At 47.1% G+C, this 27,315-nt stretch overlaps 2 protein-coding genes across 2 annotated transcripts in view; one reads left to right on the forward strand and one right to left on the reverse strand.

Moving 5' to 3' along the window:
• The window catches only part of ZBTB49 (zinc finger and BTB domain containing 49), a 58,881-nt gene that overhangs the window by 5,022 nt on the left and 26,544 nt on the right, over window positions 1–27,315 (forward strand). The window contains exon 3 of the mRNA XM_081812624.1: window positions 24,748–24,819. The gene's annotated coding sequence lies outside the window, so the exon portion shown is untranslated. The remainder of the gene's footprint in view (window positions 1–24,747; window positions 24,820–27,315) is intronic.
• On the reverse strand, window positions 8,319–27,314 carry LYAR (Ly1 antibody reactive). Its single transcript, XM_006750310.3, has 9 exons — window positions 27,154–27,314; window positions 21,481–21,655; window positions 20,071–20,185; window positions 16,526–16,633; window positions 16,316–16,399; window positions 12,741–13,188; window positions 12,329–12,415; window positions 9,051–9,136; window positions 8,319–8,635 (listed from the first exon to the last, which is right to left on the reverse strand). Exons 2-9 carry the CDS (start codon window positions 21,600–21,602, stop codon window positions 8,501–8,503), a joined length of 1,185 nt encoding a protein of 394 aa, XP_006750373.2. The 5' UTR covers window positions 21,603–21,655; window positions 27,154–27,314; the 3' UTR covers window positions 8,319–8,500.

Consider the following 27,315-nt stretch of genomic DNA (forward strand, 5'->3'; position numbering starts at 1 on the left):
TCTATCAGGCTTGCAAACCTAGAGAGTAGAGGTGTGTCCCGGCTGACTACCCTCCCTGATGCCCAAAGTCCTCCAGGCTGTTAATGCCAGTCTTGTCCTTGACATGTCTAAATCATTCAGTGCCCAGAATTTGGCCTGTTAATGGTGTGCATGTGATCAAATAAAACAAGCTCTTTTTGTTCCTTTAAGAAAACCCACGTATTTTTAATACTATAGTCTACCTCACATTATCATGCATTTCCACTAAGTAAAGAAACATAAAAGCCTTATTTAGCCATTTCTTGAAAGCTTAATTAGAAGAAGGGATACAGGCTAAATGTACTCAGAAATCCAGTAACCCCGAAGTACATAAATTGCCTAAAACTCTGAAAGGGGCTTTGAGATCACATGACCCATTGTGGAAACCACTTGGAAATCCCTGGCCTGGACATTTGCTTAAAAAGCTTTACGTGGAATGTCTTTATAATGATGATCTAAATCATCAATGCTAAGAAAAGGCAGGTGGGGGCGCCTGGGTGGCTCAGTTGGTTAAGCGACTGCCTTTGGCTCAGGTCATGATCCTGGAGTCCTGGGATCGAGTCCCACATCGGGCTCCCTGCTGAGCAGGGAGTCTGCTTCTCCCCCTGACCCTCCCCACTCTCATGCTCTATCTCATTCTCTCTCTCAAATAAATAAAATCTTTAAAAAAAAAAAGAAAAGGCAGGTGGAAACAAGGAGGGGGCTCCTGACCAAAGGGAAATTTGATCAGGAGAAAAAACCAATGATGTCAAGGAGACGGCAGAGTTCACATCCTGAGTCTGCTACTCCTGACGTGACCTGAGGCAAGTCACTTAAGCTCTCTGCATCTCCTCATCCACGAAATGGGTGCATTACACCCCCCTCCTGGATTAGTTGAAAGATTTGTGAGACGTACAGATACAGATGTAGATGCAGATGTAAAGGGCTTAGCACTGTGCCCGATACGTAGGCGACTCCGTACGAGGGACCCACTGTCATCGGGGAGGTGGCGTCTAGGCAGTGCGGAAAGGCACGTGGTCTGTACCAGCGGGGCAGCAGCAGGTCCCAGCAGTGCAGCCTTGAAGGGGTGAGGCTGGTGGCCTTCCCGTAGGAAGAGGTCAGGCTGTGGAGCGGCAGGATGGATGGATGCTGATGGAAACAGTGGCTGTCTTTGACCAGCACCTTACCTGGGGGGACTAATCCTCAGCAACCACGTGAGGTCATCACCAGCACGACTCCCCTTCTATACACAGGGAAACTGAGGCACGCAGCTTTTTTATTCAGGGATCTGAGGAAGCTTTACTTTAGTCCCTTGATAGAAGGATTAAACGATCTGTTTGGTAGATTACAGTGTGTAATTGCTGAGTACATACCTTATTTGTCAGAGCCGAAAGGCCCCTCATCGCCCGGGTCTTGGCCCCCCGCCTCATAGCTTGTGAAGTGGAGTGTGGACGTGAACCCAGGCAGGTTTGGCTTCAGAGCCTCAACTCTGAGCTGCCACGCTAAGCTGGCTCTGAGGACTCACAGTGTCTCAGGACATAAGCTGTAGAAAAGTCAGAGTGCCCAGAGCTCATTCCTGCCGGATCCTGGCTCTGCGGTGCTGGGCCACTTCATTCATTCAGCTGGACACAGGAAGGGAGAATGTGGTGACCTGATTGCCCCTATCCTGCCCGGACCCATGGCAGACATCGCTAATCAATCACGGCATTTCTTACCCTTCCTAAGCACCAGGGTAGGGCCTCCACATCCTGAAGACCACCAGAAAATCACCACCAATTGACTAGTGTCAATAGGTGAGATAAAATCTAGTTGCTGTACCTCGCATGAAGTCTTAAGGCATGCCAGACAATGGTACAGAAATGCAAACTGGGGGTTGCTTTTATGCCAGTAAGAATCTGCCTGTCATTCCTTAAGACACGCAACACATGAGGACCGATGCCCTGAAAGTCACAAAAGCAAATATGCGAACAGAGCCATAGGGAAATCCTCCTGCCAACCTCAGGAAAATGAAGGCATTACGAGGTTGTACTGGAGGGCGAATCCTCGATCGCAGAAGGTCCATTGGACTCTACACCCTCCTTGGGCATCACCCCAATGCCGTGGCCACAACTCCGGAGGAAACCTCACGTTAAAAAAGCAAAACAAGGGGGATAAAATCCCAGTCTTCTGAGATTGGTGGTGGAGAGCAGAGTCCCCGTTCTCGAGGCCACATCACGAATCACAGCACCAGGGCCCTGACGAGGCTGGAAGAAGGCTTGGTTTCAGGGACCAACATAGGTGGGCACAGAGAGCCTTGAGATCACTGCCTGCCATCATGACAGTGATTGGAAACCACTGGCGCCCCTTAACCCACGATTCTCAAACTCGTTCAAATACTACTCAACTATTCAACTACTGAATAGTATCAAAACCACTCCCAGATCATAGAGTGCCAGGTGCATTTGTGGAATATCATGAAATACGGATAAATTTGAAAAATGACCCAGTGCTATAAAGGTTTATGGCCACTCCCATAGCATCTGAGCTAGAATCGCATGCATGGTGACAAATGCCAAGAGGCTGACGATTCTCCAGGCAGGGACACCTTAACATTGAGAAAGTTCTGTTGCCTTGACCTTTTTTTTTTTTTTTTTTCTGAAACCTGGAAGAGGGACGGCCGTTTCAGTTTTAGCTATAAAATAGCTCTCTGTTCAGGATCTACTTGGTCAGAGCAGGGAGACCCTAGAACATTACCATTAGTATCCCGATGTAAAGCTGATGCCAGGCCCCAAGAGCAGTGCTGTTGGAAATTAGCCAGGAGAGCCGAGGCTTTGCCCACCTTTGATCTCCAGTGGGGAAATCTAACATATGGACCACCTCGGGCCTCCAGCACAGGTCGGCCTGAGGTCCCCGGGAAGTCAGAGCGGCAAAGTCTGTGTTTCAGCAGCTCAGTACCCGCTCTGCGGCCCAGCCAAGGCCTGACCTTCAGAGCCATGTCCGACCTTTCAACTCTGACATCGGTGTTTACTCAGCAATTACAGCTTAAACCACCAAAGGGGCAGTTTAATGGTTTATGTCAAAGGGAATAAATTAGAGCCTCCCTGGATCCCATCACAAAAAAAACTGGACGAGTCTTCGCGCTCGAAACAAAGAAACCTCTGTGTAGCAGGGCGTACAACTGCTTTGTACCCAAGACGGAGAGTTAGAAGGGAGGTCTGAGCCCAAATTACAGAAGTTCAAAAATCTAGGAAGTGAGCTAAGCAGGATCCTGAATTTCTTTAAATGCTAAAAGGGCAGTGGTAGAGTGTCTACGAGGATGTCATCCTTTACGAGGGGGGTTGCTGTGCTGATTCAACATCACTCAAGACAAATATGCTGTGAAAATTTGGAGATAGCGTTTTCTGCCGCTTGATAATCTAGCAGCAACCCCCAGTGACTTGACAGCACTGAGTGGCAGAGTTATTTTGAGAAGATAGACACAGAGATGGTAATTTGAGAAGCACTAAATTTCAGTGCACTTTTGGGCAAAACAAACTCACTTGCCCTCATGCACTGAGGGTGGCCCTATGAACTCGTGAGAACGCTCTGGAAAACCATTGGGCCGCATCTCTTAAAGTTGAAATGCAGCTGATGACTCCGTGATCCCGCTCCTCGGCAGACACTCAGCAGAAAGGAGAAAGCACTGTGCCTGCACCAGGAGCCTCGCAGAGGACACCGATGTCGCTAGAAATCCAGCTACCCTGGGGCCAGCCGAGCGAGTCATCGACAGAAGGGATCAATGCTGGGCATCCATAAAGACAGCGTACGTTCCCGCTACAGAGAACACGGTGAATCTCACAGAACATTGAGCTAAGGAGCCAGACATGAAAGGGCACATGCAGTAGGATTCCACTGACATGAAGTTCAAAACCAGGCCTAACGGATCTGGGCCGCGGAAGGGAGGATATGGCTGCTTTGACTTGGCTGGTCATGGCACAGCTGTGTGCACTGGAAAGAGCCAGGGGCCCGGAGGGTGGGGCCTTTCGCCGGAGCCTCAGACAAGCAGTGGAGAACCCTGCAGCTGTGCATACTTCATGTCCTCAAAGGGGAAATACTTGCAGACACCTGTGTGCTGCTTTTTCATTCCACTCTTATCTAGCCCGGGAGTCAGTACGGCCGACAAGAGCCCTCGGGATTCAGGGAGGCTACATAACCTGCCCAGGAGGGGCCCGCAGCTAGTGAGACACAAAGTCAGATTCCGCGGAGGTCTCACTCTGGCACATGGAGCCCCACTGAGAGCACATCACCTCGTGCTGCCTCCCACGTGGGTGGGGGTGGAGGTCTGGAGGTGACAGTGGGTCCGGTGGCAGGAGGAGAAAGACGGCCTAATACAGCAAGTAGGTGAGAAACCCCTTTAACAATCAATCCAGGGGGGCTTTTAATGACCCAGCGCCCCCCATCCCCACCCCAGGCCCACATCCAGTACGCCCCCATGACATGTTTCTGGGCTTGCCTCGAGGCGGTTTGTCTCCCCTTCCCTAAAGACAGCATGGAGCCTGGCCCAGGGTGGGCACTCCCGTATCACCTCATTAGTCCTTGTGACTTACCTCGGTTTCAGTGACAAGAGAGCTCAGTAACCCAGGGCTACTGGAGGATTCAGGTCCAAACATGTTTGTGAGGAAAAGCAAAACCCAGTGCACGCAAGACAGCTTCCCAACAGAATCTCTTTCGATGTGAAATCCCACTACGGGCTTGGGGTGTGATCTGTCTTCTGACCCCAAGAGTGGCAAGCTCTCTCACGTGTACCCACTCTTCTGCCAAAATCCAGCTTTCTGGAATGAAGACAAAGATGAACTACACAACCCACCTCTTGTCCATGTGTAATTTAGGAATCCGTGTAAAAGGTAAACTTTTGGTACCTAGTAAATGAGAACTAGAACATGCCCTCTGTGGCTCACCTTGTAGAAAAGAACTTAGAAGGCCTGTTAGACATTTCTTGAAAGCTGAATTGGAAGAAGGTAATAAAAGCTGAATATATGCTAAGCTCTAGTGACCACAGAGTACAGGGAAATATATAGAATATGCCTTTTCTCTTAGATGAATATAATAATTGATCTCCACTTTCCCGTCCACCAGTGTGATGGTGGTTCCGTATCTAGGCATGAGTCAACAACGTACGGTTATCTACTCTGCGCTGGAGTCCAGCTTCATCACTGAGACAAAAAAGAATAACATTGGCCAGGAGGATCAGTTTTCAGTGGTGGAATAAAGAAGGAAGATGCATGGTCCATAGCTTTCACTAATGGAGACAAATTTGATAAAACCTCTGATCTCTGAAAACTTGCCTCCTTCAACGGCAGAAGTGCTATCTAAAGAAAACAACAATCTGTATCAAAGACTGCTGCTTCCCTCCCGCCCCCCGCAATTCCGAGAAATCTATTTTGGAAAAAGAGAGGTAATTACAGGCTAGTGAGATTCTCAAAGTAAAATTTTTTTTAAAGATTTTATTTATTTATTTGAGAGAGAGAGAGCATGAGCGGGGGTGGGGGACAGGCAGATGGTGGGAGAAGCAGACTTCCCCGCTGAGCAGGGAGCCCGATGCCTAGCTGGATCCCAGGATCCGGGGATCACGACCTGAGCTGAAGGCAGACGCTTAACTGACTGAGCCACCCAGGTGCCCCTGTACATCTTCTTTAGAGAAATATCTATTCAAATCCTTTGCCCATTTTTAAATTGAGTAGTCTTTAATTTGGATTAAATTAAATTGTCTTAATAGGACCTGGGCAGCTCAAGTTTTAACTCTGAAAGAGAAATAATATGTTTAGGATGAGAGCTTTTCAGAAATATTCATGAAAGTCTGCAGGCCTGTCAAAATGCTATTGACCTTGACTTTTATGAGCTTATTCTCACAAGCATACTGTGAGGCGGGTTTCAACAGAGGACTGGGAACCGGGGTCCTTGAAAGCCTCTTTCCTCAGATTACCTTCCTGCCCCACGGGAGCAAGCCGCCTGTACTCGCCTGAAGCAAAATCAGTGTGGAGACCCCCGTGTGATTTTGCAAAGTGGTCATGCAGGGTTCTCCACATTAATTTTGCTATCTTTTAACCTTTCTCCCATAAATGCTCCTCTGTCAGCGGCTGCTGCATTCTTAGGCTTCTGCATCGGCCCACGTCTAGCTGGGCTGACTAGTCGGTGCAGAGGGAGGGGCAGCCCTGGGTCCAGTCCTGCTTGGCCTCCCTCTCTGTGCTGAGCTGTGGCTTCCTCATCGGACCACAAGATGCCTGGTGTGCCTGACGTTAAGGAGGGCCCAGCCCGGGACAGTCACCCGTCTTCACCTTTTGGAGCGAACAATACAGCCCATCTTCTCCCAAATCCTGCTTGTCAGCAGCATCATGGAAAACGGCAGTGCGCACGGCTGACAAATGCCAGGCAATGCCAGAAAGTAAGGTGTCCCATACGAAAACTGCGGTGTGTCCCAATGCATCCCTGGCGGGCTCAGGGATACCCGAGGGCCAGACCCAGCAGACCAGCGTGGAAATAGGCAGAATATGGTAGAATTCAATCTTACACTCAACTTAGACATGAAGCTGTAAAGCCAGACACAAATATCATTAGATTGGTTTCTAAAGTCCCTGGGGCTCCAGTGTTGTGTTTGAGTCCAAGTCAGGCAGGCAGCTGCCAAAACCAAAGGGTGGTCTGTGTGCAGGGACCTCGGGAATGGTCTGCGGATTGTGCCCCTCGCCAGACCCAGAGGCGTGACTATACACCTGGGGAGCCCTTCCCACCACCAACTGCACCACTGAAGACATCTCTCCATGACACTGACCGTCAGAACCCGCGTAGCTGGCCTTGCTTCGTCATCCCTGTGGGGCTTGAGGGGACTGAGAGGCCACCTCCTCCTGCCCTGGTGCATGGGCACTGGGCTGTCAGCCGCATTGCTGCCGGCTACTGCCAGCAAGTTCTAACTCGAGAACCTTGGGTTAACAGACGGGATGACAGCCTAAGTATATGTTTTCCTTAATTTTGCCACATTTGCCCAATCCTGCCTTAAATGCATCCCGGTAAAGGGGCGCCTGGGTGGCTCGGTTGGTTAAGCGTCTGACCCTCGGTTTTGGCTCAGGTCACGATCTCAGGGTCGTGAGGTGGAGCCCCGCATCAGACTCTGTGCTCAGCGGGGAGGCTACTGGAGATTCTCCTTCCCTCCTCCTCTGCCCCTCCCCACCACTCCACCCCCACCCCGTGCTCGCAGGCTCTCTCTCTCTCTCAAAAATAAATAAATTTTTAAAAATGCATCCCGGTAAAGCTGACAAAAAATAAAAACCAGCCCAGATCTTGAAATGCTGTGGAGCTTGCACTTGAACATGTAACTGGGAGGGGGGTGGGGGGTAGGTTCACAGCCCCCACTGTGCACGGGGAGGACAGTGGGGCCAGAAGGCCTCCTGGACTGCACTCAGGAGTCCCTAATTGAGTGTGTGGTCTGGGTCAAGCCTCATCTTCCCCTTGGCTTTCCAGAATGTCTGAAGCCTCTCATGGCTCAAAAATGGTTACTGATAACGTGAACAGTAGTGCAGCAGCCACGAGGGAGCGTCTGCTGGGTGTCAGGCACAGTGCTATGCGCTTTGCACATACTAGCTCGTTCACTCACAGCCCAAGAGGCACCGTTCAGACGAGAAAAGGGAGGTTCAGAAAGGTTAACTATTAAAGGACCAAGCCAGGACCAGACTCCAGACCCGTTTCCAAAGCCTTCCTCCCTACACAGTGCCCCTGAATCCCATCGTCACAGCGGCACGTCCCCAAATCGGAATGGGACACGTCGCTGTTGAGCTCAGGGGGCGAGTAAGGGACTTGTGGGCAAAGCCTACTCCAATCTCAGCAGGTGGCAGGACACAGCCCTCTTCCAGCACCACATACCGGGACTCAGAATACCATGTCCGAGAGCATTTCCATCCAGTCGGAGCCCTGGGACAGCAACACAGCTAAGTGACGGGCTCTGTCTCAGGTGAGTGATTTCCCGTACGTGGTCACAGTCTGTCTCAGGCTGAAGCGGGACAGGGCAGGGCCACAGCGCGGACGGGGGACCGTTACAGACAAACCGCCTCTCAAGAGGGGGCCTTCTGGAGAGGCACAGACTGTCAAACACTGAGGACTGCCGTGACCATCTCTGGACCAAATACTACAACTCACATGTTCTAACGACACAACAAACCCACCCAAACCTCTAATTAAAACTGTATAGAAGTGATGCAGTTAAAACAAATACTTTGTCTGACCAAAGGAGGGATTTTTTTTTGACTTGTCACATTTTTAAAAGTTTTCCACCATAAAAGTATTCTTTAAAGTACAATAATTTTCACCACCACAGATTTAGAATTTTGGGTAAGAATATATTTTCTCATAAAAGTTCTACCAAAAATAGACTTTTTCCTTAACTTAAAAATACAGCTTTGGAAAGCAAAATTGGGAGTTGTTATAATTCATTACATGTTTTATAAACAGCAGTGAAAGAAATCAACAGAACGAATTCAGTTTTTAAATATGAAAATGTTCACTTCAAAAGCTTGACTTTGTCCTTTAATAACTTAAAGGTGGGGTTCTTGCTGATTTTCTTGTTAAAGATGGCCAGGAGCTCCTCTTCAGACTTGTGATGTTCATTCGTCACCGCATAATACTGAGCTAAAACCTTCACAAAGAAAACCAATCATCAAATGGGTGATTTTTCCTGAGAATTTACCTAGAACGTTCTTTCTTTAGCCCAGAAGGAGGCCCACAGTAAAAAATAAAAGGAACCCAGGTACTGGTAGCTCAGGGGTGTTCTGTGGGAATCCAGACACCTGCACACATGGGAGCACCCCGCTGGGTGTGTGTTACCCCGAGACACAGAGTCAGACACAAAAACAGAAGAAACCACTGCTCTGGAATAAGCGAAAGAGAGCAAAATACCAAGAACAGTCATTTTCGAGTTTAATATGGGAGGAGTTTAATTCGCTGAGGAGCTAGTGAGCAGCTCGGACGTCACTGAGATACAAACAAACTGTACATCTTAAAATAAAGAAGGGGCTCTCCCCAGCTTCTGTACCTGGGTTCCGGCGCCATACCTTTTTCCTTAGCTTTTTGATGGCTACTTCATTATCTGGGGCCTGTTTCAGAACTGCTTTAATAGTTCCTTTCCAGTTGAACTTCCCTACAATATAAAGAATGATACGTCAAACATTTTGTTTTGGTGCGCTACCGGAGGGATAAAGAAACCATCTGGGTGACATCTGTTTGCCATCCAGGAAATGAATCCACCCCTGACAGTACCGACTAGCAGGTGCCTGACCTGTCCGAGCACAGTGGCCGAAAGCCTGACTCGCCTTCCAGGACTCGCTCTCAGAGGGAGCGGGTCATGGAGGCATCCTAAGTACCATCACCACTACAAGAACAAAGCAGGAGGAATAAGTTTCCCAGTCTCAAGACGTCTGATGTAGTTACAGTGATCAAGACCGTGTGGTATTTGTTTTTTGTTTTTTTTAAGATTTTTTATTTATTTATTTGACAGAGAGATAGCGAGAGAGGGAACACAAGCAGGGGGAGTGGGAGAGGGAGAAGCAGACTCTCCGCTGAGCAGGGAGCCCGATGCGGGGCTCGATCCCAGGACCCTGGGATCATGACCCGAGCCGAAGGCAGACACCTAACGACTGAGCCACCCAGGTGCCCCAAGACTGTGTGGTATTTGTAAAGGGACAGATACACAGATCAATGAAACAGAATTAAGAACCAGAATAGAACTACACAAATACGCCAAACTGATTTTTGACAAAGGCAGTTCAATGAGGTGAGAGCCTTCTCAACAAATGGTGCTGACGGACAAAGAAGTGAACCTTGTACTGAGTTTCATACTTTACATAAAAATCAACTCAAACGGGATCACGGGCTTAAGAATAAAATATAAAACTTTAAAACATTCAGGAAAAAATACAGAAAAAAAAAAAATCTTTGGGATCCCGGGCTAATAAGCAAACAGTTCTCAGACTTGGCACCAAAAGCATGACCTGTTAAACGGAAAATTACAAATGAGGCTTCATCAAAACTAAAAAATTTGCTCTATAAAAGATTCTGTTAATGGGGCGCTTGGGTGGCTCAGTCAGTTGAATGTCTGACTCTTGATTTTGGCTCCGGGTCATGAGATCTAACCTGTTCCTGGGCTCTGCACGGAGCGTGGAGCCTGCTTGGGATTCTCTCTCTCCCTCTGCCCCCCACCCCCCATCATGTTCTCTTTCTCTCTTTAAAAAAAAAAAAGGGGGGGGGGAGGGGCGCCTGGGTGGCTCAGTCGTTAAGCGTCTGCCCTGCCTTCGGCTCAGGTCATGATCCCAGGGTCCTGGGATGGAGCAGCAACATCGCGCTCCCTGCTCAGCAGGAGGCCTGTTTCTCCCTCTCCCACTCCCCCTGCTTGTATTCCCTCTCTCGCTGTCAAATGAATAAATAAAATCTTAAAAAAAAAAAAAAAAAGGAAAAAGGAAAAAATTTTAAAAAGATTCTGTTAAGAGAATAAAAAGACGGGCGCCTGGGTGGCTCAGTTGGTTAAGCAACTGCCTTCGGCTCAGGTCATGATCCTGGAGTCCTGGGATTGAGCCCCACATCGGGCTCCCTGCTCAGCGGGGAGTCTGCTTCTCCCTCTGACCCTCCCCACTCTCATGCTCTCTCGATCTCATTCTCTCTCTCAAATAAATAAATAAAATCTTTAAAAAAAAAAGAATAAAAAGACAAGCTATAAACTGAAGAAAAAAAAAAAACTTACAAACCACATATCCCACAAAGAATTAGTATTTAGGACTGGATATGTAAAGAACTCTCAAATCTTTAACAGTAAGAAAGAAAACCCAATATGAAAATGGGCAGGAGACAGGAACAGACGTTATAATGAAGAGAGAACACAGATGGCGCAAATAAGTACATGAAAAGATGTTCAACATCATTAGGGATAATAAAATCACCCCAAGCTATTACTACACACTTACCAGAATGGAAAAGAAAAATAGTACCACCGCCAAAGCCTGGCCAGGACGTGGGAGAATGGGTGAGTCTGACACTGCTGGGGTGATACTGAACGGTACAGCCACTCTAGAAAATGCTGGCAGTTCCTTTAAAAGCTCAATATGCACTCACCACACCACACAGCAAGTGCGCTCCTGGACATTTCTTCCAGAAAAAGTCATGTGTGCTCCACACAAAAACCTGTACCTAACTGCTGACACAGCTTTATTCGTAGCAACCAGAGACTGGAAACCCACACGTCCTTCAAGAGATGAACGGTCAAACAAACTCGTCCATCCATGCCATGGAGTAGGACTTAATGAAAGGACTGGATTACCAATTTGTGCAGCAACCTGGACATACCTCCCGAGAATAAGGCTGAGGGAAAAGAGTTAATCTCAAAAATTCACATACTAAATGATGCCATTTGGGTAACGTTCTGAAAGTACGAAATTACAAAAGTGGTGAGCAGATCAGTGATTGCTGGGGGCAAGTGGGGTGGGGGAGAAACAGACATGCTCCACCGGGCCCCCAGTGGGGCTCCCTGTGGCGGTGGGAACCTTCCTCTTGACTGCCCTGTCAGCACCCTGGTGGAGACACTTAGTTGTGCAGGGTGTGACCCTTGGAAGAAACTGGGAAAAGGATACATGGATACTTAGGCCTCTTTTTACTTCTTACAACTGCAAGTGAATCTACTATTGTCTTAAAACAACAACAAAAAAGGAATTTTAAAAAGCCTCATAGGTTCTAAGTCAGGTGTGGGTGGATTCCAAGCTCAGAGGTCTAACCCAGCGTAGGCGGTTACTGAACCTCCATTAATAATAAAGCCTCCATTTCCATTGGAATCCTGGGGTCTCTTCTTGATCAGCAGGACCCCAGGGAATGCTTTGGGCCCAAGGAAGTAGGAGCAGCTCTGTGGAGGAGGCAGCATTTTAGAGGAACGATGAAGGCCAAGGACTGGATTCTGACAGGTACACATTCTGGCTGAGGGAGTTCCAAGCAAGGAGACGTGGGGAACAGCTAAGTCTGGGGGGCACTTCTAGGAGAGTAAGGGGGGCAGGGTCAAGGGAAGCAGGGAGAAAGGAAAGGGAACATGGTCTCAGAAAGCCATGCTGGGTTTATCTTCAGGTCCAAAGATCATGTATTTCGAGTCGAGACAGTTTTTCCCTTGAAGCCAGACAGACACTGGAGAGTGACCCACAGAGCTCTCCCCAGCTCCTCAAGAGCCACACCCTATCTGAATCTGCTCTGTCTTCCAGACAGTGCCTCTGGAGGGGAGGATCTGCCTGAAGGCCCCGGGTCATCTCCCTCTTCCCCACCCTGGGTGGGGGCAGACCTCTCCAAATGACAGCAGTGATACCTTTTGCAGGAGCCTCATGGTTTTCCGGTTCTCCACCCTCAGGAGGTCCTGAGACCTTTCTCTGTTTCTTTTTAGAATTTGTGTCATCTAGGTAAGTAGAAAGATTAAAAAAAAAAAAAAAGATTTGCATTTATGATAACAGCTACTATTTAATGGAAGGTACGCACGGCCAAGCCGTGTACGTCCGCCACCTTGCCCACTGCCCAAGCAGCCCAGCACCGTGGGCTTCTCCTCCTCCACGTCATAGGAACACATGGCGAGTTGAGAGGTGCTCACTGGCCTGGTCTGAACCCAAAGCTTATGCTCTTTGCCTTACTTGGTTCAAATGCGAGGTCTAACAGATTGCACCCAGCCCCAATTCACTGCTTTACGATCTGCTTCACAAAGCCCAGAGCATACGCTAGCCACACACCTTCCGAGTGCTTCTGCTTTCTCTTCCCAGGCCGGGCTTTCGTGGGCTCCTCCTCGGCGTCTCCCGCGCGGGCCCCAGCTCCATCCTCTGCCCTGTCAGCGGCCCCCTTGGCCTTGCCCGCCTTGCTCTGGCTCTTCTTCCCTGCAGAGCCCGGGACCTCCCCTCCGGCCTCCTGCTCGGCCTCCTGGCCTATTTTGTGCTTTTTAGGCTTCTGATTCTTTGAATTCTCTTGGTGGTTTTCTAATTTTAGTTCTTTCTTCTCTTTTTTCCTATTCTTCTGCCTTTCTTCCTTCCTTTCTCTTTTATTCTTCTTCACCTCTGCTTGCTTTTCTGTGCTGTCACGTGTTCCAGAGGCTGGGACCTTGGCAGAGACCTCTGTGTGGGGCGGGCGGGGCGCGCTGGCCGCCTGGGTGAGGGGCTGCTGGTCTTGACCCTTACTGACTGCTTCCTTATTACGAGGCAAAACCGAAAGACACATAAATACTCATTCCAGACCGTTGTTCACGTCACTGCGCATGTCTACTGAGCAAATTGTTCCAAGAAAAATGTCTACTACTTACCATTTTATAACTCTGACCGCCCCCCCAAGAGCTAAAACATAGCAGTAAATATTATCAAATGGAAAAAAACTTCCCCCGGCCCACACGCCACCCTGCATTTAACAGACATTTTCATTCCACTGGAAAAGTGAAGAATCCTTATGTCACTTAAGCTAGACCTTTAATTTTAGTGAGCACTTAGGTGTGGCAGAAACCATGGGATTTAGCATCTGCAGACCTGGGTTCAAGCACCAGCTTGGTTAATTACTAGCCGGGTGACTCAGGGCAAGTTATTTATCTGCTCCGAACCGATTTCCTCACTGATAGAATGAAAGCTAGTAAGATGTACCTTATACAGCTGATGTATGAATAAAATGGGAAGTTATGGCATGTGCTAATAGCAGCTCACGGGGCTCCGTAAGTAGATTGAGGATGCTCAAATAAGCCACTTAACGTACAGAAAAGGTTCTGTAAACTCTGCAGTACTAGACAGGTCTCATCTACTCATTATTCTGCACAGAGGATGACCCTTGGAGGAAGGGTCTCAGGGACACGTGGAATAAGGACGCAGAGGAAGCTAAGGAGCTACATGCCCTGGAGTAAGATAAACCTCCACCTGCTGCACAACCTTATTTGAGCCAGCACACAGATCCGACTGAGAATAGACTCCACCAGAACTAGCCCCACTGTCTGCTGCAACCCCCCCCCCAACTCTGAACATATGCTGGTCTCCATGACAGCCCTTTCTCGAGATGGCCCCAGCACAGCCCTGAACTGCTTCGTGAGTCCTAACGCGTCTGGACGGAGCTGCTTCAGGAACCGCTGGACTCCTCACCTAAGACCTGCATCCCAGTCCCATCTTCATTAGTTACTGGCCAGGTGATAGGCCAAGTCACCTCCAGTCTTCTTCCTTTGGGAGCCTGGGTCTCAAGGAGGGAGCTCCTACCCCCCAAACTGAGCCAAAAAGGACTGGCTTTGACTCACGCCTCATTCGGTGCTCAGCCCTGGCTGAGAGCACAGCCCCCAGGAGAGGAACAATAAGCCTACTAGCTGCCGTTTCCCCAGCAGCTCAGGGAAATCAGCCAGGCCAGGCACATGGCGGGCGGGCAGGGAATGAGCTCAGAAACAGACTCAGGAGGACGAAGGGGACAAAGTCGCCTCACTCCTGGCCTGCAGTCTCATTCCTATCTTATAGTCAGGCACTGTTATGACCACTGAGAGCCACAGCCCTCAGCCTCCCTTCTGCCCAGTTCAGACCATGTCTCCAGCTGGTGCCTTCGCTCTGCACCCAGAGCGGGGGGATAGTCACCCCATCTTGCAGCCACTCGGTAATGGGTGGACAAACTCATCCCCCATCTTCTTTCTACTTCATTCCAGACTCTCTTTAAATGTGGTCTCTTCAGTGATGCCTTCGTTGACCCTCTTTCTGAACAGAGCCCCTCCCACCCTGCACCCCTCCTCCTGCTTTCCATTTCTTCCTCGAGCTTCCCACGCCCTGTCCTGCTGTTCTGGCCCAGATCGACATACACAGTCATCTGTCCCACACTGGGATACAGCTCTGCGAGGGCAGGACTTCGGCCTGATTATGGCTGCCTGCGCAAGGACCAGGCGAGCTGTGCTGGGGCAGAGGAAGCCTCCCCAGACGAGGACACAGGGCCTCCAGCTGGCTGGATCAACACCAGGGGCAGAGTGGCAATAGCTGTGTTTTACAGAGCTCAGTTACCGTGAGCTGTGTACTGATTATTCATTTATTCCGTAATACGCTCACGGTTTCAAAAGGGAAATCAGAAAAAACTTTTTTTTTGAACTTTGCAGTAAACTAAGTAATCCAAATCTTTGATTCTTACTTAAAAATAATGGAAATAACCTTTAGAAGGCACGTGCCACAGAAATGCTAATTATATGACTGGTGACGGTGCTCACTCGGGCAGCACACGGACTACAATTGGAATAATGCAGAGATTAGCGTGGCTCCATGCAAGGACAGCATGCACAGAACTGCTTCTAAGATTTCAAAGGCCCAATTTGTATGTTCTGAAAGAGACAAATGCCAGGACAGTTTCACTGCCCAAACTATTCTAGGTAAGTCAGTCAACTCCCAGCAACGTGAGTAGAATAAAATACGGTCAGAAAACCCCACTGTTGTTTTTAAAACTACTAATGATGTAAGTCTCCAAACGGGATGTAAGCTCCAAGTAGGAGCAAAGTGCAAATGAATTAATGGGGAAAAAAATTTTAATTTAACAATGTCACGAATTAAGGTGGCCACACAATATCAAACCAAGACTCTCTGCATGGAGTCCACATCTAGGGGTCTCTCAGATCGAACCTGAGAGGTGGTTAACTGAATTACTCCAGTGGGGTTCTCATTCCACAGAGGGAAGGAGACAGATGCTTAGCAGGCGCCCACTACCCACAAGCACCCACAGAAAGGGGTGCTTTCATAGCCTCAGCTGCTTTAATCCACGTATGGGGCCTTCTGTGAACCCCTCACCTAAAAGAACCCCTAGTCACTCCTATGTCCTCACTGTTTGTTCTCTTCATGGCACTGTCGCCACCTGAGATATTATACATTTTTTGTTGAGGGCCTGGCACAGATCAGGTGCTCACCAAGTACTGAATAAATGCATGAATAGGACTATCCATTTTTCTTTAAGACAAGGAAACTGAGGCTCAGAGAGGTTAAATAAAGTGCCCAAGATCAAACATTTGGCCAACAGCACAGCAGGGGTTCAAACCAGGTCTGTCAGACACCCAAAGCTCCTGCTCTTTCCAGTACACCCCACTGCCTGGTTTCTAAGCAAATTGTCTCATGTTAGCTGGTACCATTATCAAACATTGGGATTAAATACCTTTCTCTGCACAATAAGGAAATCTTCTCTGCAGTGCATTCAGTTTATTCTTTCCCATAAATGAAGGCACAAAGAGGCTCTCTGAAAAAGAAGGCTGTCTTGACCTCCAAAAATAAGACATTCCCATTTCATTATTACTAATCACTTTTACCACACTGCAAATCTAAAATTAGATCTGACTTACATTGCTGGAAGCTTCAGAAAAGATATTCCACACCTGTTCCAGAATAGATTCATTATGAACTTTTAAACTGTTCTTCATCCAATTCTGTAAGGAACAAAGGAAAAAAAACAAACACCCATTTGTTCCATTTTGACAGGTACATAGCATGCTCCATCACCAATGGGCCGCCACATATCCCCTCCGTTTAGGGAAGGCACCGCAAATCCATACCTGAAATTTTGCCTTTTTCCTGGGAACGTTGTCAAAACCACTAATTTGCTCTAAAAGTTCTCTCACTTTGGGGCTGACATTGGGTCTTTTTACTAATTCATTAATTTTCTACAAAAAGGGAAGATAAAACAAAAATAATAAACAACTGGCACAGGAGTTTCATGAAAGCCAAATTAAGTGTCCTTCCCATGGCTAGAGGTTTCTCATTCCAAGGCTAGATTTTACATTATTGTTGTCCATGCTTACAAATTCACCACAGTACTAGAAGTCCTAACCAGAGCAATTAGGCAAGAAAAAGAAATAAAGGCATCCAAATTAGAAAGAAGTAAAATCATCTCTGTTCATAAATAATTTTGTCTTACCTGTAGGACACCCTAAAGATTCCACAAAAAATCCCATTAGAACCAATAAATTCAGCAGTCACAGGATGCAAAATCCACACTTGAAAATTAAGTTCTAGATTTCTATACACTAACAAACACTCTGAGAATAAAATTAAGAAAACAACTCCATTTACAATAACATCAAAAAGAATGAAATACTTAAAAATAAATAATCATTAAGGAGGAGAAAGACTTATATGCTGAAAACCGTAAACCTTATTGAAAGAATTTAAAGAAGACACAAATAAGGGTTCCTGGCTGGCTCAGTTGGAGGAGTGTGTGACTCTTGATCTCAGGTTTGTGAGTTCAAGCCCCACGTTGCATGTATAGATTACTTAGTAATTAATGTTTTTTAAAAAAAGATAATTTAAAAAATAAAGAAGACACAAATAAATGGAAAGACATCGTGTGGGTTGAAAGACTTAGTATTAAGATGGCAATACTAACCAAAGTGATAGACAGATTCAAATGCAATCCTATGAAAATCCAATTGACATTTGTGGGTTTTTTGCAGAAATAGGAAACTCCATCCTAAAATTCACATGAAATCTGAAGGGACACCAAATAGCTACAATAATCTTGAAAAAGAGTAAATTTGGAGGCCTCATGCTTTCTCATTTCAAAGCTCAGCACAAAGCTAGTGTAATCACAAAAGCTTGGCACTGGCATAATGATGGACATGTCAACCAGTGCGAAAGGGCAAATATTGTATGATTTCACTTATATGAAGTCCCTAGAGTAGTCAAATTGAGAGAGAGAGAAAGCAGAATGGTAGGTGCCAGGGGCTGGGGAGGAGGGGACATGAGGAGTTAGTGTTTGACAGGGACTGAGTTTCAGTTTGGGAAGATGAAAACGTTCTGGAGATGGATGGTGGTGATGGTTGTACAACAGTGTGAATGTACTTAATTGTATACTTAAAAATGGCTAAAGTGGTAAATGCTATGTCTGGTGTAACTTGCAATTTTTTAAAAACTTGGAAAAAAAAGAAAATAAACCAAAAGTATCAAACAAAAATGACTATTACAGACTAGGAAATTACTTGAGGACCAAGACGACAAGCAGCATTAAGACCTAATAAATAAATCTGAAATGGCAAGAACAGAACAGAGATGAAAATTAAATTAGTGACCTAGGAAATGCTCACAGCAATCTCAGTGAAGGCAGAGGAGAAAGACAGTTATTAAAACAAGGGCAATGAGAGCACACAAGACAGATGGTCACCCATGAGCCAACAGGACAAATCAATATAACATAATGCAGGACAATGGTCTGCGTTAGGAAAGAAAGCTACATATAAACAGACCAGAAAAAATGGATACAGGAGACTAAGAGAAGGGGGAGACAAAGACTCTGTAGGCCCTCAGGCAGAAAAACAAATCAAGACAATGACACAGGTGAACAAGGACGAAGTCACGGTGGCTGGGCACTGGCCAGAATGGCACGAGTGTCAGAAGAGACCAGGGCACTGGTGACAAAGCTCGGAGGAAAACACCGTGGCCCAAGCAAGCGGGCGACCTCTCCCTGACCCATCTATCCACTCTGTGAGCACAGAGACATCTAGAACGATGCTCCGAGAACAGTAACACTGACAGGATTCCAAAATTCTGTCTTTAAAACTGAAGGGTTTAGGACTGAAAGAAAAGAACAAAACCCCCGAGTCCAGCTGTCGGGAGAGGTCACAGCCGGCTCGGTTTATTCTCCCAGCATTCCATATTTAGCCTCATCCATCTGTTCACACGGTCAGCTAGGGGCTCAGGGAGGAGTCCGACAGCTGGTGGGCAGGTGGACCAGGACAGAAGCTGAAGGACAGCTCTTGATCTAGAATATAGTGAGAGCGCGACTGAAGCCTGACAGTTTACAGCAGGCCCTAGCAAACCTCTACTGTAAAGGGCCAGGTAGTACAGATTTTAGGCTTTGCAGATCACCTGGTTTCTGTCCCAACTACTCAGCGCTGCCCTGGTAGCTCTAAGTAACAATATACAACATGCAGACAAATGGGCATGGCTGTGGTGGGCTGCAGCCGGTGGACCCCTGCCTTTAGAGGATTTCATTCAAGACGTGGTAGAACTCCCACACCCAGGTACCGCAAGCTCGGGGCCTAGAATGTCATCTGTTTCTTGAGGGGGATCAAGATATAGTACGAGCCCAAAAGTGAGGCTGATGGTCGCCGGTCTAAATATCTTCATTAAAAAAAGGAGTTTCTCAATCTGCACCGGGCACCTAGTTCTTTGTGAATGGAGGATTTTGCCTCCCAGGAGTTTGCCAACTCAGTAAGGTAGTGCGTGCCAGAAAACTCACATTTAAACTCTAACATTAAAGGGAGCTAACTATTATTTATTCGGATTCTAGGAGAATAGAGAATTTCCACGAAGACGGCATTTGTCTTTTCTTTCTTTTTTTTTTTTTTTTTTTTAAGATTTTACTTATTTATTTGACAGAGAGAGAAGAGGGGAGAGAGCACAAGCAGGGGGAGTGGCAGACAGAGGGAGAGGGAGAAGCAGACTCCCTGCTGAGCAGGGAGCCCGACTCGTGGCTTGATCCCAGGACCTTAATTTAAGATCATGATCTGAGCCGGAGGCAGATGCTTAACCGACTGAGCCACCCAGGCACCCCTGTCTTTTCTTTCTCCTGCCTTCTGTTCTGAATCCTTCCTGCTATCTGTTCTGTAATTGGTGGGTACCATCTCTCAGTGAATTAGGGATTTTGCTGCTTTTGCCATTTTTATTGTGCGTGTTTCCATTTTATTTAAGTAGAAAATTACTTATATTTATGAAAATATCTTTATTTTGCCCGATTCTGATGACTGATAGGTGTGGCAGATTACAACATGGTTTATGTGATAAAAGCTGAATTATCACTAGAAGCAGATAAAGATTAGAAAGCTTCCATTCAGTCTCATAGCCAAGGAAAAGATAGTGAGAATTCTAAAACATTTTTGCGAGAAGTCTGCAAAACATATGGGTTAAAGACAAAATACACTGCAACTGTATTAACAGAGAAATAAAGAACTCTTTGTCATGATTCAGTTGTTCAAAACCTCATTCTGTTCCAAGACATGAGGTTTCTGCGTCTTGCCTGCACATATGATGCGGTTGTTCTTAGGCTTCCGGAGAAAGCGGAAGATGTCAGAAGAAGCTACCTGATGAATTAGAAAGACCTTACCTGAATCCATGCCTGCTGTTTAATATCGCCTTTGTGGGTTTTACCTTCATAACCTTTGCCACCATACTTCTGTTCTTCACTGATGCACTTGATGTGGTTTTTGTAGTCATCACCCCTTCAAAGTGATAGAAAGTTCCACCATCAGACTGGTTCTCCAACTGGAGGCTCCATCTGATGCTCACATGCTGCTCCTGCCTTCTGCACACCACAGTTTTACTATGCTTATCACCTCCTTCCTCCAAACTGTTCAATATAAAGCCCGCCCCCAAACTGTCTACCCATTTTTATACAAATGTCTTAAACCCCACTGAAAGGCAGTATTTTTTTTCTTTTGGTCCTAAGTGAGTATATATAGAATATAAGAAAGAAAAGTAATTCTCTACAATGGGGTGGCTTTAGCTTAAGCAACAAAATCCCTATGATTTTCTGGTAATATAGTAGGCTGTCACTAATTCGTTGTAGAATAAGTTAAAAGCTGGAGTAAAATGGTGGTATCTTGTCACTAAAAAGTTCTAGATGTGCAAGTCTTGGCAAACAAGGAGACTCGGTTCTGTCTCCTACGATCATTTTGAAGCTCCATGGGATCCTTGGGGAAATGTTTGGGACCAGGTCCCCCAATGAAAAACAACCCAATTTTCACCTGTTTTAAAGATCAGGCTTCCTCCCAGGATTAGTTATGAACAAAGTCTTTAGCAGTTTCCAAAAGTTGTTTTTAAAAAATCACTGCTCTAGAATGAAATTAAAATGGACTTTTAGCAAATGTCATCCAAACACCACAGAGGACACTGAGGCCGATGCACCAAAAACTGCCTTTGCACGTAAACCGTGTGAAGCTGAAGGGAACTCAGCAGAAGACTGAGGTGAGCTGTCTGCAAATAATGACCCACCTCAGGAAAGAGTAGGCAAGCAAGTCAAAGATCTGTCCTGCCCCCACGCCCTAGTCCTCACCTTTTCAGAGACGCCTCAGTGGAAGTACCTGACACACTCAGGGGCCAGGAGCTCACTCCTGCCATCATCTGTGAACTTCTAGGGGGGACCCAGTCTCCCCCGAGGCCCCCGCTGTGAATGAGTCAGTTCTTTTTCTGGTTTCTAAATCCAGCTCTTCAGTGTGACCAGCGCACCGTACTCCTGAAGCCTTACAATGGGTGGTCACCTCTCAGGGTCTAGTAATGGTGGCTAGGTGTCGCTGAGTGCCACCGACAGACCAAATGCTCCAGACATCCTCAGCCCCCCTCCCTTTATCTTCTCTTTGGACCGTCCTTAGAAAGCAAATAGGCTGTAAAGCACTTTTTTTCTTAATTTCTTTCCTTAAACTTGCCTCCATTTTTTTTTTTAAGGCTTCATGGGGCCAGGGCTTCTAAAACTGGTCTGGACCTTTACTTTGATCTACACGAATTATGTAGAACTTACCAGAAATCTTTACCGCAGTCAATGCAAGACAGGCATTCACAGTTCCTGCAAATAGCCACATGCTTTTCCACTTGTACTTTCTTCACTGATTCACCACATGCATTGCATGTAAAAAATACCATTTTTAGCTAAATGGTGAAGTATTCTCTATCCAAGGCAGGTTTGAAGTCTTGTCCTAAGAGAAAATTAAAAGAAAGGAAAAAATAATTATCGTAATCTGAAACTTCTATTCCCAATAAACAATCATACAGCTCACTTTTCAACCATAATTTCATGTAAAATAGCTACAAAAAACAGAATCAAAGTTGATTAGCAAACTACATAAAACTCTACCAGCATGTAAGTGAAGTTATTACTAACAGTGATAGCGGCTGGCATTTGTTAAGCACATGCTTACCATGTGCAGGCCTGTTCTAAGAGCTTTATACATATTACCCTATTTAGTCTTCATAGCAACCCTGTGAGGGAAGGACTGTTACTGTGCACAATTTACATGGCGAGTGGACACAGAGATTAAGTTACTTCTCCAAGGTCACACAGTAGCAGACCCAGGATTTAAATTTGGCAGGCTGGCTCTCCGGAAGAAGTTTTAGGGGCATTAAGCAAAATGTCTTACCTTTTCTAATGTTAAGCTCGCTTGCCCGCCTCCCCCTTGCCTTTAGATGTGAACTGCCAAATTATTTCAGAACACGGTGAGTGGGGAATTCAGGAAGGATGTCTAAATGAAGAGGTTTAAATATTTCTGAAGAGGTCTTATATGAAATGACGAGGTCTAAATGAAGAGGTCTAATGAAGAGATCTAAATATTTCTCAAAGCACAGAAAACATTCATATAGGCATGACTGTGTATCCACAGGTGTTAAATATGAGGATGTGCCCCTCAGTTTTAGTGGACAGGGAGTAGGTGAGGGAGGGGCCACCTTCATATGGCTTCTTATCAGATCAATAAAGAAGTGGAACCATGTATCAAGGTGTCCCAGCTGCTGGGCGCTGAATTACTGGACGGCATTCAGACCCACGTGTCCCAAGCATTGCTCCGAGATTTAGTATGTCTGTTGCAAATACATAACCACAATTTACAGATTTCATGGAAACACTCCTGTGCTCAACAAAACACAAATTCATCCAAAAGTATTACAGAGTCACAGTAACTTTCCATGGCTACATAATTTTGTAATCACTACATCCGTAAAGAATATTGTCATTTTATGTTATAAATGAGTTTCACAGCAAAAATATTGACAACTGTTTGATCCAGCACCTTTTTCCTCCTTATTATAAAGGCGAAGGTGAGGGTCAAGTAAACTGGTGCACTCTGATTCGTACAGAAATCCTTCAGCACAGATGAGCAGTTGGGTTCACAAGAGAATTCCCATGCACAAAATCATGCTCTCTCTTCCACTCCCATGTTCTGGGTCACTGTCAGGGCTTTCCCTTGCCTTTAGCCTTGAATGGAAATGTACATCCTGGCTGCAACCCCAGGGTTTACAAAGGCCCAGCCGTCTCTCGTGGAAGCCTCTCACCCTGTGGGGCACTGCTGGACATCGGCTTGCCTGATACGCTACATACAAAGGCAGGTCCCCGGCTCCGGGTTCCCCTGCACAGCTTGCCATCGGTGTGGCAAGGGAGGGCATGTGGTCAGCTGCAGCCTCGTACCCAATCCAGATGGAAGCGAACATGATTGTTCTGGGATGTGAGGCAACCACGACCATCTCTCATCTGGTTATCGTAAAGATGGTCAGCTAGTCACAAGTGCTGGGGAGCTGCCATCACGTGGACTACGACCCAGCTCCCTCCAACCCTGCGTTCTGCAGGCCGCAGATGGACGCTCAATGGCAGACAACGAGATGGCCAGCTGCTCTGCCTCCCAAGGGGAGAACAAAGGCCAGAACGAGAACCAACATGTTATTCAATAGTCTGTGGGGGCACTTTTGTGTAAGAACGAGAGCAAATCGTTAATTCGTCACCAAGAAATGGATGGCCATTGTAACCACAAGGTACCAAGCAGCTGCGTTAAGCCAAATTATCTGCTGAAAAATTTAAAAGTACTTTCATTATGAAATCCAATGATGAAAAATACCCCTCGAACTTAAGCTATGGCCTAGAGCTTTCTGACTTTCATTGCAGAAGTCTGTTCTGTTTCTCGATTGAGGGGACGAGGGGAGGGGAGGTGATTTTGGCAAGCTTTGAGAGCCAACTGGGAGACTCAGTCTGTCACAGAACGTCAGGAATTCAAGGCCCAGGGAGGATGGCTGGAAACAAAACGTATCAACTGAAAGAAGCAAGTGATGTTGACAAAAAAGATGCTCGGAATATCTGTGCAAAACATGTTATCTCTCCGGGGATTAGCCATGCACGGTGTAAACGTCAATTCAGAAGAGGATTGGAATTTGGTCACATGTCCCACTGGAAAAATACCCTTCGATCCTTTTCATTTGGTCTTTTGTGGCAAATGTTCACATTTAGAAATTTGTGGGGGTTTTTTTCTTTTTAAGCAGAACGGATAGCTTGTGGGAAAGTCACAACTCAGTCTCTCAGCGCCTCAGGGATTTTTAGAGCCACCGCTGCATTTTTACACTTGATCTCAAATGGGGACAGTGTGGCCACCTGCTTGTTAACGAGATAAGGTTTATAAGAAGCTTACCCCTCCCTTATTTAGAGCCCTGAGGACACCACAGCAGTAGCCAAGAGTCACCTTGATGATGCCTCATATCTGAACACCTTTCCTGTATGCAGTAAACACGTGTGTGTCGGGGGGGAGGGGGCTGCAAGGACAGCAAGCTCCGAACCATCCTAACTGCACAGCGGACAGGGTGGCCCAAGTCTTAGTGCAGGCTTAACAATTGCAGAAGCGTAAATGCTACAAGCTTACAAAAAGATGCCTTCTGAAAAGTCAGTCCCTCTGATGGAAGATAGCAAGCACTGCCTAGAACAAAAAATGAAACATACTCAAATTTCACAAAAGTAAATGTGAAAGAACTTTAAATAAATTTTCATATGGATATTTTTGGTAAATTTGTAACATTTACACTTCAGAAACTTGGAAAGCTGGAAACAAGCTGTATTAAGACTTTTAGGACACCCTGTCTGCAGGGCTCAGATACTACATATTTCAACATTTAGTCCCAAGTGTAAAGACATGATGGCATTCTTTATGGGGCTGAGCCTAAATACGGATCCCCTTTTCCTTCCCTGACTCCCCAACTCTCTGATGGCAAGGCCAGGTCCCAGTATAGCCACAGAGATTCTTTGTGCTCTTCCTTCTAGAGATGTGGACACATGAAAAGAGAAAGCAGTGTTCGTGCACTGGTCAAGAGCATACTCGGGTTCTCACCCCAGGTAAGTCACTGTAATTCATTTCGGCATACCTTTGGTCAATGCCAAGTGTGCATTAGGATCCAGATACACCTGGGTGCCTTCCGCAAAGGAGACCAGTCAGTCCCTGTGTGAGCTTCTGGCTGTCTACTTATCTGTCTGGTCAACTTACTGAGCTCTCAGCAGATACCATAACCCAAGAAAAAGATGACGTATTACAAAATACGATCATTAGCTCTCCATACAGCCATTTCACATTAACAATCATAACTGCACCCAACACCTCCAGAACAGGTATGATCACACCACCACCCCAGCATCTGTAAGAGAAAATGGAGGCTCAAAGAGGTTAAGTGATTAGGCTGGAGACACAGGGAGTGGGAGAGGTGGCCTGAGACAAGCCCAAGCTTCTGCCGTGCCTTGTCATCTTGTCATGTTTGTGGCCATTTGTTTGGCCATTACTCAGCATGTGGGACCCTGAGACCCTCACCCCAAAAGAAAAACAACAACAACAACAACAAAAAAACAAAAAAAGACCCTACAATGACCTTCCATTTTACACTGAAAGGATTCTAAGGTCCTCACACATTGAGCAAGGATACCACTGTGTCACAGTTGAAAATGTCAGGTGTTTGAAAATGAGGCTGAGTTGAGGCGAGCAAGTGGCAACAATAAGGGGCTGGGAACTTGAGAGGGACTTGGGGCACCTCAGGCTCCTCTTAACAGGATGGTGGCCACGTTCTATTGAATGTTCTGTTGACTCAGGGCCAGAGATCTGAGCTGGAGCCTGCACCTGCCAATGAAAAATGACCTCAAGCTATCCTAACTTTCCAGATTCTGTTCACCTATAAAATGGGTCTAATATCTAATAGGAGATAGGAAAGATTCATCCTTACCCAATGGTAGAAAGGATTTCTTATGACCTATTAATTTGCCCATCAGTGCTATTACCCCCCGTCCCCTCCTAAACCCATGTCTCTTAAACATGACCCTCACTCATCTAGCTTCATAAATTCACTCATCTCCTCTGGCTCCCCGCCCCATGGGGGCCTACTCTACCACCCTGTTCCCCGATACAAGGACCTCACCTTTAGTTCTGGAATTGCGATTTGGAGTTCTCTTTAAACCTTCCTGCCTCTACATTTTTATATGGTTTATTTTTACAAAAACTACATTCACTATTCTCAAAACATTCTCTCACAGACATGTGCACACAGACCTAAACCTCACCACCACTGCTAAAACAGCCCACTTGGGGCGGGGGGGCCAGGCTGGCAACCTCAGCACAATCCCCAATGAGCCCCCTGTGACCTCCAACAAGTCACTGTCCCCTCTGAACTTCAGGTTCTCCCATCTGTGAAACAAGGGGTCAGGAGCCCCTTCCAGGGGTAGAATTCCAAGAAACCAAGAGTATGGTGCAAGGGAAGGACAGAGGAATACACACTGTCCACCATCTTGCCTAAGCCCCTGAATGTGAGGTGAGGAGGCTCTCCATGTGCATTCACCCTATGAGTAGGTACATCTAGCTCCACTTAACAGATGAGCACAGGGAGGCTGGGAGAAGTTGAGCCATGTCTCTCCACCTCCCCACGCACTACATCACCAGCATCCCTTCACTGGTGTAACATCCGTGGAAGTCTACCACGTGTCAGACACTATGCTAGGCCCTGGGGGCCTGGGGGTGCTGTGTGAGTCCCAAGTGAGCCCTCTTCAGGGAAGCGAGCCTTGCAAGTACACCCCACCTGTCTCCCCAGAGGGTAGGTGCTGCAGAAAATCCTGACATTTACTGGTCCAGGTGCCAAGCTCTGTCCTAGGTGGTTAATAAATTTGTGCTCAGGTACTCCTTGCAACACTCCTCCGACTTAGGTTCTATAGTATTCCCTTTTGATAGACCAAGACACGGAGCACAAAACGATTAAGTAACTTGCAGAAGGCCACACATCCAGTTAGTGGCAAACCTGGACTCCCAGGCAGTTATATACAGCGGCCCTAAGTCGGTGGTCTCAAGCACTGTGCCCTAAGGCCTCCTCCTTAGGGGCAGAGCTCCCCAAGCCTCGGGGAGGACGACAGCCTTGTCCCCAACACGCAGCATGCTGAAGCCCAGTCCCGCGGTGACCCTGGACAGAAGGGGTTCCCGGCACGAGGACCCTTCCGTCTTAAAACCGGGAAGAATCGGTCATCTTAAGTCCAAGCCTCCTTCCACCGCCCAGAGTACGAGGGAGATCTGAATGGGCCGCCTCCTCCTTCCGTGGGTAAGCCCAAGGAGGGGCTCTAAAGGTGGAAACGCAGGCGTCGGCCCCACCGCCCGCTCCTGAGCCCCAGCCTCCCGGGTCGGACCTCTGGGCCGCCGCCCCTCACCTCTCAGCCAGCGCCCGCCAACGGCTTCAACCCGCCGCGAGGAGCACGTGGAAAAGCCGCCGCCCGACCAGCGCCGCAGCCGCCTCCCTCCAGATCGTCCCGGCGCAGAGCTCACCTCGGGGCCGCCTCCCGCGCCTGCGCGCCGCGGCTACACTCCCGGCG

Source organism: Leptonychotes weddellii, chromosome 2 (genome assembly GCF_054177405.1).
Source record: "Leptonychotes weddellii isolate Sample4059 chromosome 2, ASM5417740v2, whole genome shotgun sequence".
NCBI classification, from domain to species: Eukaryota; Metazoa; Chordata; class Mammalia; order Carnivora; family Phocidae; genus Leptonychotes; species Leptonychotes weddellii.

Bases quoted from the DNA above. Each gene is read 5' to 3' on its own strand.
- LYAR (XM_006750310.3), bottom strand. From the start codon at position 21,602: ATGGTATTTTTTACATGCAATGCATGTGGTGAATCAGTGAAGAAAGTA. The intron at 13,189-16,315 runs GTAAGTCAGATC...CCTCGTAATAAG, and splicing joins TTTCTGAAGCTTCCAGCAAT to GAAGCAGTCAGTAAGGGTCA. The intron at 12,416-12,740 runs GTGTGTGGCTAG...CTACTTACCTAG, and splicing joins AAAGCAGAAGCACTCGGAAG to ATGACACAAATTCTAAAAAG.